General features: G+C 37.1%; 1 protein-coding gene across 1 annotated transcript in view; it reads left to right on the plus strand.

The window, feature by feature from the left end:
• The window catches only part of ATP13A5 (ATPase 13A5), a 97,776-nt gene that overhangs the window by 4,604 nt on the left and 76,813 nt on the right, over positions 1-16,359 (plus strand). The window contains exons 2-6 of the mRNA XM_040621734.1: positions 8,655-8,852; positions 9,538-9,684; positions 9,907-9,977; positions 10,082-10,162; positions 15,577-15,646. Of these exons, the coding sequence (XP_040477668.1) occupies positions 8,655-8,852; positions 9,538-9,684; positions 9,907-9,977; positions 10,082-10,162; positions 15,577-15,646 (567 nt within the window). The remainder of the gene's footprint in view (positions 1-8,654; positions 8,853-9,537; positions 9,685-9,906; positions 9,978-10,081; positions 10,163-15,576; positions 15,647-16,359) is intronic.

Genomic DNA, 16,359 nt, shown 5'->3' on the forward strand with positions numbered 1-16,359 from the left:
CTGGTTAAGCGGTAGAGGAATGATTTGAACTGATTTTCTCATGCCATATCCCCAGCTTTTCACTGCTACACCAGACGACTTCTGTTGCATTTGACAACCAGCCACATTTTTCACATGAGGAATCTAAAATTTCGTGAATTTAAATCATTTACCCAAATCACATTAGCTAGTCAGTGATGGAGCAAGGAACGGAAGTGAGAGCTTCTAGAAGGCCATCAGGTGGGGTATAAATGAAAGAGGCTCTGCTGCTAGACCTGGATAGGGCTCTAAGCTGTAACCTTTAGCAAAAACCTCTGTTGAAAAGCATGTGCATGGGGCGCCTGGGTGGCACAGCGGTTAAGCGTCTGCCTTCGGCTCAGGGCGTGATCCTGGCGTTATGGGATCGAGCCCCACATCAGGCTCCTCTGCTATGAGCCTGCTTCTTCCTCTCCCACTCCCCCTGCTTGTGTTCCCTTTCTCGCTGGCTGTCTCTATCTCTGTCAAATAAATAAATAAAATCTTTAAAAAAAAAGAAAGAAAGAAAAGCATGTGCATATCTTATGGTTCCTCCTAATCCAGGCTACTTCCTCTGGACTTTGGGCCCAGGAAAAGACCATTAGAGATGCAGTACCTCTGCTGGTATCAGGAATACAGGATTTTAGTGGGAAACAGAAAAGTGAGGGGACTGCTTAGAGAGAGTACAATTCAAGTCTAGGTAAGATGGCACAGCCCCTGTGCTATTCAACTCACTAATAGGTGTCAGATCTGGGTTCCTCACCCCATAGAACACGGCCTGTTTCCATTACCAACCTTGTTTCAGTATATTGCAACTCAGGACTGAAAATGCTCTCCACCTTTGGCTGAACCTATTACCAAGCCACCTGCTAACTTTGATTGAAAGCTTCCTTTGTGTTCAACACCTTACACCTCTATTTAATCTGCACAACTATGCTTCCAGGTGTGTGCTATTATCTCCTAAGTACAGAGATGGAAACTGAGATTTAGAGAAGTTAAATCCCGAGATCACATAGCTAGGAAGTGGCAAAACCCACTTTACTGCAAGGAACCATGTGTAGTGGGTTTGAAATTCTGATCCTCCCTCTCTGTTCCCAGTGGCTTTACATCTAGAAGACCTCTGGATTCTACTTATCTTCTTCTTACAGCACACATACTGCTCCTGGTTCCCTCCTCTACCCCGCACATCTTAGTGGATTTTATCATGGGTGTTTAATACTTGGGAGAAATCTGAATGACTCTTACTGCATCAGAATAATCATTTAGAACACTCAAATTATACCTGAGACTAATTGATCAAAATGGAAACATACACTGTGATAAACTCAAATTACACAAACATTGGCAAGCTGACCAGAGTATTTGATTAAAAGAATGCCAGATTAAAGAATGATTCTTTTAACCAAAACCTCAAGTCCCATGTCTAGTATATAACTTTTGGGAAAACTGAGAAATGATAGAAAGGAAATTTACCAAGGTTTATGAGGCCAGTTTATCAAGGAAGCAAAAATAGTTTCTATTCATCTCTGCTCAAGGAGCTACATATTTCTGAAAGTTACTCTGACATTTATAAGCTCTTTTATATCTATCTACTTACTTATTTTTTAGCAGACGGGGAAAAAATCTGCTGACATTTTGATTGAGCTGTCCCCAACCATAAGCAGGGTCTTTCACAGAAACCTCTTCCCCTTTCTTAATTATTAGGGATGTGATTTTATCTATGCTCAATGGAAACCAGCGCTTCCCAATCATCCATACCGGGAGGCAGCTACAGTCTTCCTAGGTCATCAAAGCTCCCTTCCATTTCCCACAAAAACTCCTTCTCTTACTCTTCTCTGTTTTCACTTACTTCTCAAATTTTGCTGCCATTTTCTCTTTCTCAATCTAACTCCATTAAAGTAATTAAAGTAACTCCCACATATTTAGAACAGTGTCTAATAAACACCCCCCTTTTAATTTTTTTTTAAGATTTTATTTCTTATTTGAGAGAGAAAGAGAGAGAGCAGGGGCAGAGGGAGAAGCAGACCCACCGCTGAGCAGGGAGCCCAATGAAGGGCTCCATCCCAGGACTCTGGGATCATGACCTGAGCCAAACGCAGACGCTTAACTGACTGAGCCACCCAGGCACCCCCACCTTTACTTTTTGTTGGCGTATATAAATACAGTTGTGTTGATAAGGTGCACTGATCTTAAGTGCACAGTTCAATGACATCTATACCAATTATTTTTGCTTATTTTGGAACTTCCTACGAATAGAGTTGTGTATTGATTTACCGTACTACATTGACTCAGTGTAATGTCTGTGAAATTCACACGTGTTGTCGTTTGCATTAGAAGTTCATTTTAAAAATTGTTGTGTAGTATTCCATTGTATGAAAACACAAAATTTATTTATCTTTCTCCTGTTGATGTACCTTTAGATTGTATCCAGTTTGGAGCTCTTATGAGTAAAGCTGATATGAATATTCTTGTGCAAATCTTTTTGTGAACAAACACAATTCTCTGTGTAAAAATCTAAGAATAGAGTTACTAGCTTATAGAGTATTTGTATCTCGAGCAACACAGTTTTTCAAAATGTCTGTACCAATTTACACTCCCAATAACAATGTATGAGAGTATCATTGCTCCACATTTTTACCAATACTTGGTATATTCAGTTTTTTTAATTTTAGCTTTTTTATGGCTGTATCATTCTGTCATTTTATCATTGTGTCATTTTAAAGTGAGTCCTCAAATCTGGTCGTGTATGTCTTTCACCTTTGTTCTTTCTTAGGATTGTCTTGGCTTTTCTACGCTGTGATATGTCATCGTAACGTTATTTTGCTGTCCTTAATGACAGGATGTTGAGCATCTCCTTGAATGCCATATGTGAAATCTTTCGTAAAATGCCTATTTCAGTCTTCTGCTCATTTTTTATTGTATGTATATTTCTTTTTTTATTGATTTGTAGTTTTTTGTATTTTCCAAATATGGTTCTTTTTTATGTATAAGTACAGAGATACATGCATATATTGCTAATATTTTATCCAGAGACCTTTTGAGAAACAGAAGCTTTTAATTTTAATAAAGTCAGATATATTTTTGTCTTTGTTTCCTGTTTAAGAATTATTCGTGTACTTAAAATTCATGAAATATGCTTTCTATGTTTTCTTTCAGATGATCTATTGTTTTAGTTGGCACATTTAAGCATATGTGGTAATGAATTTTTGTGTATGGAGTAAATTGGAGGGAAAACTCATTTTTCTAGTACTGTTTATTTTGATTTGGCCCCTACTTATTGAGCAAACTATCCTTTCCCCCACTGAATTGCAGTGGTTCTTTTTTTTTTTTTTTTTTTTTTTTTTTTTTTTTTTTTTTTGTAAATGAAGTGGTTACACATGTTTGAGTCTCTTTCTGGACTCTTCATTTTGTTTTTCTTTCTTCTCCTTTTTTTTAATTGTTAGGAATTTATAGTAAGTCTTAACTTCTGGTAGTGTAAGTCCTCCACAATTGTTCTTTTTGAAAATTGTCTTGATTACTTTAGGTCCTTTGCACTTCCATACCAATTTCAGAGTCAGCTCACCAATTACCCTAAAAAATGTCTGATGTGATTATAAATGGGATTGCTCCCGGCTAATCCCCAAACTTAATGTATATCTCCCTTTATTTAGATCTTTGCTTTCAGCAATAATGCGTAGTGTTCAGCTTAGAGGTTTAACTGGGTTAGAACTATTATAAAGATATTGATATTTTTTGCTTGATAATATTACAAATAGCTTCATTTTCAAATTATTGCAAATATAATTGGTTTTCTATATTGACCCAGTATGCAGCAACCTTGATAAATTCACTTATTTTTTTTAAAGATTTTATTTATTTATTTTAGAGAGGGAGAGAGAGCATGAGCAGGGAGAGGGGCAGAAGAAGAGGGCAAGAGAATCTCCAGCAGACTCTGAGCTGAGCACTGAGCTCCAGATGGGGCTCAACCCCCCGATCCGGAGATCATGACCTGAGCCAAAATCAAGAGTCAGACGCTTAACTGACTGAGCCACCCAGGCCCCGGTAAATTACTTATTAACTCTAATAATTTGTACATTCTTTTGGATTTCTTAATGTGCATAATTATAATATCTATTCGTACAGAGAGTTCTACTTTTTTCCTTAGCTTTATTGAGATATAATTGACATATGACATTGTATAAATTTAAAGTGCGCAACATGCTGATTTGGTACTCTTAAATACTGTGAAATTATTACCACCAAAGTGTTAGCTAACACTTCCATCACTTCACATAATTACCATTTATTTTTTGTGGGGAGAACATTCAAGATCTCCTCTCTTAGCAGCTTTAAAATATTAATACAGTACTGTTACTTCTTATGTTCCAATTGTTATAAATATTGTTACTTTTTCTTATCTTATTGCACTTGTTGAAACTTTCAGTACTATATTAAATATATTAGTGGTAATTATTGATAATTTTATTTTACCTGTAACCTCATGGAGGAAGTACTCAATATTTCATTATTAAGCATGATGTTAGCTGAAGGATGTTCCTGTCTATTCCTAGTATGCTGAGAGCCTTCTTTATCTTTCCTTCCTTCCTTCCTTCCTTCCTTCCTTCCTTCCTTCCTTCCTTCCTTCCTTCTATCCTTCTTTCCTTCTTTCGTTCTTCTTTTCCTTATCATGTATTAGTGTTGAATTTTATCAAAGTATTTCTCTGCACCAGTTGAGATGATGTTATGATTTTCCTTCTGAATGTTAACATACCAAAATACATTGATTGATTTTCAAATCCTTGTAATCCTAGAACAAACCCCATTTGATGATGACATATTACCTTTTAATATATATCACTGATTTAGTTAGATAATATATTTCACGGTTACTTCATCTGTGCTTCTTACAAATCTTAGCCTATAATTTCCTTTCTTTTAACAAACCTATCACATTTTGGTATCTGAGTATTCTGACCTCATGAAACAAGTTGGGAACATTCCCACCTCCTCCACTTATGGAAGAGTTTGTGCAAAACTGATATCACTTCTACCTTAAGTATTTGAAAGGATTTACAAGCCATCTGGGTTTGAAGATTTCTTTGTAGAAAAGCTTTTAGTGACATATAAATTTTCTTTAATAGCCAAAATATTCAAATTTATTTGAATTTATCAGTTTTATTATTTTATTTTAAATTATTTATTTTAAATTGCAAATTCAACATTATTGATTTTCTGTATTGTATGTCTGCTTTCTATTTTATTCACTTCTGCTTTTCTTTATTATCTCCTTCCTTACACTTTTTAAGGTTTAATTTGCTGCTCTTTCTATAGGTTCTTGAGTTGGAAGCTTATTTTATTGATTTCAAACATTGTTTTCTTACATAAACATCTAAAGGTATAAATTTCCCTCTGATCATTGTCTTGAGTGCATCCCACAAGTTTTGTGTCAATTTTTATTCAAAATATTTCCTAATGCACATTATAATTCCTCATTTGGTTCACATGTATTACTTAGAAAAATTCTATTTAATTTCCAAACATTTGGGAATTTTCAAGTTATTCTGCTGTTAATTTCTAGTTTAATTATAATGTTTTATTTTATGTTTAATGTTTATATTTTATGTTTATATTTATCAATATTTTATGTTCCAGAATGTGCTCAATTCAGGTAAAGAGTTCACATGTACTTGAAAAGAACTTGAAGTATGCAGTATGGGGCTATAATTTTCTTTGTCAATTAGGTCAATTTAGTTAATGGAGTTGTTCAAACTTCCTGTATTCTCACTAAATTTTTTTTTGTCTACTGGTCTTTCAGTTAGTGACAAAGGAGTGTTAAAATCTCCTATAATGACCGTGACTGTAAGTTCTATTTTCTTTACAAATTTTGAAACCATGCTTATAAGCGCCCTTAAATCTAGAATTGTTATTTCTTCCTATTAAATTGATTTTTTAGATTATGAACGACTCTTCTTCTTCTCAGATTGTTTATTTTTTAAAGTCTATTTTGGCTCAGTTGGTTAAACGTCTGCCTTCAGCTCAGCTCAGGATCCCAGGGTCCTTGGTTGGAGTGTAAGGCTCCCCGCTCAGTGGGGAGTCTGCTTCTCCCTCTCCCTCTGCCTGCTGCTGCTCCCCCTGCTTGTGCTCTCTCTCTGTCAAATAAATAAATAAAATCTTTAAAAAAATAAAATAAAGTCTATTTTGTCTGATATTAACATAGCTATACTAGTTCTCTTTTGTTAGTCTTTTCATTGTTTATTTCCCTTTCTTTCCCCCTTTAATCTATTTGCTTCTTCGTATTTTAAGGTGTCACTTGCAAACAACATATAGTGGGATTTTACTATCTAGTGTGACGATCTTTGTTTTCAATCACAGTACTAATGTCATTTATATGTAATGTAATTACTGATACCATTGGGTTACGGTTACTATTTTTTCCCATCTATTCTACCTAGTCTTTGTCTTTTCATTCACTTAACGTTATATCATAAAATGGCCCATATTTCTGCATTGACTTCATACATTTTCTTTTTAATGGTGCCACCTTGGCCATTGTTTTGATATTTCACATCTTGCTGAACCATTAGCTATCATTTGGTTCTTCCAATAACTTTGTTATTACAGATAATGCTGCACTGAACACCGTTAATCACATCACTTTCTACTTTGTGTATTATATCCTTAGGGTGCATTTCCAAGTGTGGCATTACTGATTCAAGAGATAGAACCATCTTTATAAATCTTGATATAATTTGTCACCTTGCTTTCTCTAAAGAATTATTCCAATTTAGAAGGTTATTAGCAGTATGTAGCTGTAGTGATTTTATTGCTGTCTTGTTGGCATTGTCAGTTCCTTTTTTTTTTTTAATAAAAAATGTTGTATAGAAAAGAACTGAAGGGGTATCAGAATTATGATTACCAATGCCATTGTTATATGTAAGTTAACAAAAAAAGCAGAAAGGCATTTCAGATGTGCTTTTCCAGCTACAAGCTGGCCTAAAATTCCAAACCGTTCTGCTTCAATTTTGAACACTTTGGCAATAAGCTCCCATGAATAACCAGGTAAAATAATGCATATTTATGACATAGTATGTGAACTGGCATATACAGTTTATGGGAGGCTAATAAAATTATCATTCACAAATAAAACTAAAACAGGTTTATAGAATCAGAAGGTAGGTAGGAAGACAGAAAGAAGACCAACTGAAAATATGCTTAGAAGTAGAGTGAACACATTTTTAAGTTACATTCAAACCTCATCATGAATAATCTCAAAATAGAGTGGCTGCATCAGTAAACGTAGTGAACATCTTTTCCCAGGTGGATATGATAATACTGAGGAGTGCAGGAAAGGAACTCTTAAAATTGTAATTACTTTGCAGAGCACTTAAGGAGACATTATGTCATTTGAGCACAAGTACCCTGTAAGGCATGTATTTCTAATTGTTTTGTAAAGGAATAAATTGAGATTCCCTAGAGGTGACATGATTTACCTAAGGTCACATAACTGATAACTGGTAGAGCAGCGACTCAAACTTACATCTTTGCTACCTGTGACCTTTCCTTTATGTTTATGGATTGCTTTCAACAACTGTTATTAAAATCTTAATCAACCGCAGAGTTCTTTACTAGAAAAAATTAATGAAAATGACCATATCGAAGATGAAAACTTTTCCAAAATATTAAGCCAAGAGATTCATTATAACGTGATCTAAACTGGCATAGAATGCAGGAGATTCTGTCATTAAAACTGCTACAGAAACTCGGCAAAACCTATTTTCTTGATATTACATTTCTGTGATCTGGACATGGGAGTTCAGAATCTTAGGGGGAAAAAACACATAAAAATAACAATAGAACCTAGAATAATAGTACAGCAATAATATCGTTCATAATCAGCATCCCTCTGCGTCTTCCAAGCACACTAAAAGCCTAGTTTTTGAAATTTAAAAACCAATGTTATGAAACTTCATTGTGGAAGATGGAAACTAGAAATTGGCTTGACATAAAGGAATCTATTGTTTTTGGCTTGTGTTTGGCCATGTGTTTCCCCCTAAAACCATGTCTCAAAGTCTTCACTCCTGTTATACGCAACTAATGAATCATGAACTTTACATCAAAAAAATAAAATTAAATAAAAAATTAAAAAATTAAAAAAAAAAAAAACAAAAAAACAAAAACAAAAAAACCAAAGTCTTCACTCCATTCAGGTTAATATCAACTACCTTACTGCTAAAAGTAGAAATATTTCAGCTTGTTACTGTCAGGCTAAATTCCTAGGAGCTGGTCTTTTAAAAGCCTTTCATGTCCACAAATAATCTCTTGATTTCTATCATCCTACCCTTTGTATCATCCTCCTCCAGTAAATTTACATTAATAATTTTTTTAAAACCCTATACCTGAAAAAAGTAAATCTGGTCCAAAACATGGGGTGACTTCTGACAGTATTTAGAACCAAATAAGTCTGCCCGTTCCTTGCTCCTCCTGTCTCAGGCTTTAGTTCCATAAGCCACGGTAGCAAAATGAGTCTTTTTTTTTTTTTTTATGATATCAGCTGACAGCTGTAAGCAATCAATCTAATTCAACTAGCTGAAACCAGATTTCCCTACCAACTAATATCACTTCGTCTAACACTTGTGTTTCTTGGAACAAAGTGATATGTTTATGTGAAAAAAGAAAAATAGAGTCATGTTTTATTTACATTGCAGGAGGTGTTTGGTTACCGGACCCAGAATCTACGTAGAGCTCTCTGCCTTATAACATCCATGCTGACCTGTGGGGTTCTTCTGCTGGTGTTCTACTGGAAGCCCCAGTGGAGGGTGTGGGCCAACTGCATCCCATGTTCTTTACAAGAAGCAGACACAGTTTTGCTAAAAACAACGGTGAGTGCCCTTCAGCATTGCATTGTTGGCACAACCAATGACTGGCTGGCATTCCAGAGTAGATCTTTCCTTACTTAAATTTCCTTGTCTCCAAATAGGAGATGGCAAAACTATCCCTGAACCTACTTGCCATCTCTTATTTTGACTCGGAAAGGAAGGGCATGTCCTCCCTGTCACCCTGGGAAAATTTCTACCATGTCAGGCTAATTGTCAATGCCTTTAGCCATTATTCGAGCAGGGACTGTCAGTGTTACAACACTTAAAGACATAACACAGGAAGGATAGTTCAGTTTTTTAAGGATACATATTTTGAGGGGAAAGTAGACATTTTAAACACCTAGATGTCATTTTTAAGATAGCCAGAAAGTGTTTTCTGGATATAAAACTCTCCTGTAAAGTGTGTCTTTCTCTTTATGCTCTAGCACAGTGGTTCTCAAATTTTAATGCAAATCAGTTACCTGGAGGGCTCCTTAAAACACAAACTGCTGACCTCATACCAGAATTTCTGATTCAGTAGGTTTGTGGTGGGGTTGAGAATTTGCATTTCCAGCAAGTTCCAACATAATGCTGATGCTCTTATCTATAGCTGAAATTTTGTGAACCATTGGTCTAGGTAGGTACTTGGTTGATTGTCTTATTAAATAATAACTTTTGAGAATTTCATGGGCTGGATTGTCTTCTCTAGGATGAATTTCAAAGATATATGAGGAAGAAGGTTATATGCCTTTACTTATCCGCACTGAAGTTTCCTATAAGCAAGAACCCAGAAGAACCCCTCGTGGCTGACCGTCACTCTGTCATTAACCAAGCCGTATTGAAGCCAGAATTAAAAGTAAGTAATTTTGAGTGCAATGTTATGGAATGTTTTTTAAAAAAGAATAATGCAAATGTTTATAGGATGGAAGTTCTGAATGCCACAGTGCTGGGTTGGGAATTACAACAAGGTATCAAGGAAAGTGAGTGTGGTGTGGGCACTTGTGACAAATAACCCTCACCAGCCCCCATGGGCTTTACTTTGTGAATGACACCCATTCTATCACATTTGTAATTACAGCTGCGATGTATCCAAGTACAGAAAATCAGGTACGTTTGGGACTACTCGGAGAAGAAGTTTCAGAAAGTCGGGTAAGTTTGACTTTTTCTCAGCACTCATCAGGGTATAAAGGAAGAACACTGATTTGTTGAATGCCGTGAACTGAAGCATGCTTCTTGTCCTGACCACATCCCAGGCTCCTGGAAGACAGCAACTCCTGCCACGACATCCACCACACGTTTGGATTGGGCCTGACCAGTGAAGAACAAGAGGTCAGGTAGGGTTTGTGACACTCCCTGAGATTAACTCTGCCAGCAGAAATTGAGATATCAGATGGCTTACAATCAGTGAACTGTCGACATAATGTTTCATCAGCTTCATATAATCCGTTTATTTACTGGCAACAAAGGCATAGTTTAAGTTGTTCTTATCTTAGGCAAACTTATTAAAAAGAAAAGCCAATCAAATGATACTTGATTTTCTTCCCTCAGGACAGTGAAACAGTCACCTCAGTGTTGTCTTTTTATCCTTTCCTCAAAAAATCTTGAGTCATTTCATAGCCATCTGCTTCATCATCCCCCAAATCCTCTGAGACATAGAAAGATAATATTATGATTGCATTTTCCGATGAAGAAACAGCCTAGAGATGAGGATTTTGTTTGCTCAGGTAGTTGTGTCATTCACCATTGTATTGATAATACCTGGAGCAGTGCCTGATTCATTGTAGAAGTTTGATAGATCTTTATGGAATGAATGAATATAGGAATGTGTTTGTTGACCTATTGACTGAATGCCTCTACTATACCAGGCACTTTGCAAGGAACTAGGGATTTAAGGATAAATAAGGTTTAGTCATTGCCCCAGAGGCATCCACTGACTCTTGGGAAAGAGAGACAAAGAAGAGTGGTACAATTGTGAGAACGAGAGCTACAAATGCACATAAATTAGGCCTTAATAGTGTAATGATAGCATAGAAATGCTGCTCATTAACCCACAGAGATTTTGAGTGTGGCTTCCCTCATCTGTAATTTGAAATGGTGAATCCTGGTGAGTCTGAAAGGAAACCATTGCCAGTCTTCCTGAGAATCTGAATAATCACCTTGATTTCTTGCCCATTTTAAGGAGATTTCCTGCCTGCCCTTCTTCCAGCCCATCAGAAACACAAACTCTCAAGCTAAGAAGCAACCTGGTACTTAAAATACAGGTTCTTGGGCTCCCATAATTCTGATCTAGTAGGTAGGAGCTACTAGAGCACTCCTAGGGTAGTGGTGAGAGCGGAAACTGCACTTTAAGAAATTAATCTGATATTTAGCAAGCACCCCCACGATCCACACGCACACCAACTCTGAGAATTACCAATCTGCTGTTGTTTTTAAAATTTTCACCCTGCCTGAACATGCTGAAAAATGAACAAGGCATCTAGACTCTGACAATATTTGAAAAATGCCTTAGAAAGAGTATCATTATATAAGATTTCAGATGCAATGCGTTCTACAGTGAAACACAAAATATTTTCAAAGTCATCAAAACCGGACTGGTTTAATAGCATTAAGCACCAGGCATACAAAGAGTTGATCTAGTTAGGAAATTTAGTTGATTATCGCAGATATACTTTGCCTTTGCCTAGGACACCATTTCCATGGGAAAGATTCCCCATCAGTGTAGCTAGCTACTTCATGTTCGTCCTTATTTATCAAGTGCCAAGCTTTAATAAACATCATACATAATTAAATTTAAATCTGGTCCACGCAATAAAGAACTTGACAACCTAATAAGGAAGACAAAGAGTATAGTTTCCCAAATATGAAGAATAGAGGAGATAATGTCCTTATAAATATATAGGCAGATTTTATTTATGGGGTTTTTAGTTGGACAGTTAAGGGAGGCAGTAGAATGTGAACTATTTCCCCCTCTTAATTTTTTAGTGTAAGACGAGGGCTTTTTTTTTTTCAAAAATTGGATGTGATTGGTTGATTGGTTGGTTGCGTGATATCAGATTAATTTCTTAAATGAACATGAGCTTGCCTTCATGAAGAGCAAGGATGCAACATGAGAAATAAAGGAAGGAGAATCACAAAACCCTCTGATAACAAAAAGTCCCAAAGTCTAAATGCAACGCTCTCTAGGCTTCCTAGCAGCCAGGCAAAGATGGAAAATGCGCACCTTTATGGAGCTGCCACTTTTCAGTAGCAAAAAGGCAAATCAGGACATCAGGAGGGATAACATTATCCTGAAGAGAAATTTTCAGAGGGCTTCAGGAAGAAAAATGTTCTAGGAGGTCCCCTGCTCCTATCTTTATTCACTCATGAACTGGATGCCTGGGAACTTTTTCTAATTCTATAAACCTGCTCCCTAAAAATTCCAAAGTTGATGGAAGTGGGTCATGTCAGAACCGCCTGGATTAGCCTTAACTACTTAGAAAATGTCAGGTCTCCCTCCCTGCCAAGGACACCTTTGATGACTTATCAGAATGGAATCAGAGTGCCCATGTGTGGTTTGAAAAAGCTCACCAGTGATTCTGACATGCTCCTCTTATCTCTTTGAGGGCCCCCTCTCTAGGCTTCACCATCTGGAGCCTAAAGTGCCTAGCACACAGCATATTCTCTATAATTATTTGGTGAATAAACTGATAAATGAATGAATGAACAAATAATAACTTTGAAAAGGGACAGAGACCATCCCAAAGGAAAATATTCCTAGTAATTCATGTTTGGTTTTTCAGAAATAAATACATCCCAACAGATTTACTCTTATGGAATGGTTGCAGGAAAGCTCAGTGATCCTCCAAGTGTAGTTCAGAGCCAACCCAGAAATGCCCTCCACAGCTTCCCTGTTAAGAAATATTTCAATCTCTTTTGGAAAGGAAGCTTCTGCCTCCAAAGAAATCATCCCCTTAATATTAGACAAGTCTACATAATTTCATTCAGCCTATTTAGTTCTATAAGGCCTCCTGGAATAATTCTAGGGCAACTTTTCCCTTCCAGCTTATCAGAATTTCAAAGTCAGGATGTGTAATCTCCTCTGTTCCTTAGAACTTTCCTCACATGACCCAGCTTCAAGCCTTCCATTCCCCTGGTTGCTCAGCAATTGGTGAACGTCCCTGAAAATCCTGCTTGGCTTGTGATCAGATTGAGATGAGTACATGATCCCTAAACACACAATACCTTTTGGCAAGAGATAGTGGAAAAGACCAAGCAGCAAGGGGCATGCCAGGCTGTGATCCAACCATGGCTCAGACAAGCCCTAAAGAGGATAATCTATAGGCGTGTATTAATCCATCGGGTCTCAGTCCTCACAGGAGCTGAGCTCCTCTCCTTTTGATAGTAACACCAGAAACCATCTCACCAGACAGAAAAAGATGAAGAACATTGGGCACTTGCCTTGTTTCTTTCTAAACTGACTTTCCACAGCTGTGCTTCTGTAGTTCTGTAAACTGGGTTTTCAGCTTTGTTAGGCGAGAGAGAATTCTAGATGTGGCTCACAAAGGTCCTCATTAATTAATTGCAATATTTAGGAAACGTTCTCTGTCATACAGTGTGCCTCTAGATGCTAGAAAAACAGAGTTGAAAAAGCTCCATTCCTGCCATTAAAGAAGGTCTAAGAAATTTGAGGAGGAAGATATATAACTGTATGCTACAATTCAAAGATGTGCCTGCTATCACTAGGAAAAGGAGGCATGCTGAAGGAGAGAAAAACACAGTTAATTGTGCCTGTGGGACTAAGGAAGACTTGAAAGATAACTGGCATTTCTTGAGAACTTGCCATGCCCTTGGCACTTGTGCTTAATTTATTTATTTATATTATATGCTACTGATAGCAATTTTATCAAGAATGTATTATCAAACCCATTTTATAGGTAAGGGTACTGAGGCTCACTCCTCATTCATTCAGCTAACAATTCTTGAGTGCATTATATGTATTAGGCCCTGTTTTAGGCATTCAAGATATATCTGTGTCCTCTAGAAGCCTATATTATAGGGAATGATACAGTTTCTTGTTGCATGCTTACTAACATGTAAAAAACAAGGTGCAATTTCAGATTATCAACACACTATAGAGAAAAATGAGATAGGGTAAGGAGATAAAGAGAATCTGAGTTGAGTATCAGGGTGGCTGTTTTCAATAGAATTGTTAAGGAAACCTCCAATAAGAAAGTGCTATTTGAACAGAGACCTGGATGAAATGAAAGCGTGGTCATGCAAAGATGTGGGGAAATCCGGTTCCAGGTCTAAGGAACAACAAATGCTTAGCTGGATTCAAATCCAGATCTGTTAGATCTCAAATTTCTCCACCATTAGGCTCTATCATCAGATTTGACTCTCAAAGCCTGAGTGGGCCTTATAAATTGAAGAATGTGGGAAGGGCATTCTAAGCAGAGAGAGAGAGAGAGAGAGAGAGAGAGAGAGAAAGACCAAGTTCAGGATTCTGAGAAGTTCTGACACTTCGCCAACAACAGGTTATTTCTACGGATTCTGGAAAGGATCCTGAACACCAAGTGGCTTGGGTTATGGTCTCTTCCCAGTGTGAAGTTTGGTGACACAAGACATTCCAAATCCCGCAGTACATGCTGTTTGACCTTTCTGTCTTCCAGCATCTCTGCACTTCAGTGTTTTCACACATGGAGTCAGAAGACCCTGGTTTGAGTCCTCTTGGATTCACGCAAGCAATAATTGTACTTGGGCGGTCATGGCTTGGAAGTCAGACAAACTTGGGCTCAGCTATGCCATGCCTTAGATCAAGGACCCATCATACACACTGCACCATTGGTGCTCACAGAGTGTGAAGTGGAGGCATGGAGACCAGGGTGTGAAGCCTGAATCTGCTTCTTTCCAGCTTCGAGACTCGGGCAGTTACAGACTTTATCTGAACTTCAGTGTTCTTTATAATAAAGATGATAATATGAAATCTCATAGGGGTAATACGGTAATGACAGGAGAGAACACATATAAAAGGCTAAGTGCGATTTCTGACAGTCACCTCTGCTTGAAAGCTGTATTGTCACAATTAACACTAGATATGCATACTTTTGGCAGAACGCCCAAATGTATGGTTTTTCCCATTGGTAAAATGGAAATATTGTCCCTTTCCTTTGGAGCACTGTGACAATTGAATGAGAAAATCTTTTGTGAGAACTCTGTAAATTGTAAAATGCTACACAAACACAAGAGCTTCTTATCGGTACGTACATATGTGTGGATTTACGAAGGGTTAGCTGTGAAGACCATATATCCTCTTCCATTCTTTGGCTCATTCATTCATGCATTTATTTTCATATGCTAAAGTCCTATCCTAGGTGCTGAAGAGACCAAGGTAAGATGGACATGATCTCTACCACTAAGAGCAATCTAGAATGCCTGAGAATTCTAGGAACATCTTCATATCTGTGTCTTTTTAGCTATTCTTAGAATATAATTGAATTATTTTTAAAAATAACTCAAAATGCTTTACTAACTTCATTTTGATTCTTGAGTTACATTGTACCTAAGATATTTTTTAACTAGAAAAACAACTTTGTCCATCATCCACTTTCATTTTAAAAATATGTTAGTATTTTAGCATTTGCACATTCATTTTTGATTAAAGGCACAAAGTGCCTAGAGGGTGCAGCAGTGAAATCTACTTGGTTTGACTTGTACTCACTTACCAATGAGGTTTCAGATGTGGTACTAATAGGTGATCAATCTCCTACAGAAGATTAGTGTGCGGGCCCAATGCCATTGAGGTAGAAATCCAGCCCATATGGAAGCTGCTTGTTAAACAGGTAACTAACTGTTTTCATCTATTTTTTTTTTTAATTTTTTTGGTTGTTTACTTTTTACTTCTTGGTGCTCAGGGGAAGTTTAGGCAACACATTGATACTTTGATCTGAACAAAATCTGTGTTTCACATAACTTCTTTTTGTTATTCCCTGTTGTCTTTAGTCTATGCTTTTCCTGTCCATAGAGGTTTTCTTTCTTTCTTCCTTCCTTCCTTCCTTCCTTCCTTCCTTCCTTCCTTCCTTCCTTCCTTCCTTCCTTTCTTTCTTTCTTTCTTTCTTTCTTTCATTTTATTTTTTTTGGTGTAAAGTTCGATGATTCATTAGTTGCGTATAACACCCAGTGCACCATGCAATACGTGCCCTCCTTACTACCCATCACCAGCCTATCCCATTCCCCCACCCCCCTCCCCTCTGAAGCCCTCAGTTTGTTTCTCAGAGTCCATAGTCTCTCATGCTTCATTCCCCCTTCTGATTACCCCCCTTTCTTTATCCTTTTCTTCTCCTACTGATCTTCCTAGTTTTTATGTTCCATAGATGAGAGAAACCATATGATAATTGTCTTTCTCTGCCTGACTTATTTCACTTAGCATTGTCTCCTCCAATGCCGTCCATATTGCAGCAAATGTTGAGAAATCGTTCTTTTTGATGGCTGAGTAATATTCCATTATATATATGGACCACAGCTTCTTAATCCAGTCATCTGTTGAAGGGCATCT

Source organism: Ursus maritimus, unplaced genomic scaffold (genome assembly GCF_017311325.1).
Source record: "Ursus maritimus isolate PB19 unplaced genomic scaffold, ASM1731132v1 scaffold_4, whole genome shotgun sequence".
NCBI lineage: Eukaryota > Metazoa > Chordata > Mammalia > Carnivora > Ursidae > Ursus > Ursus maritimus.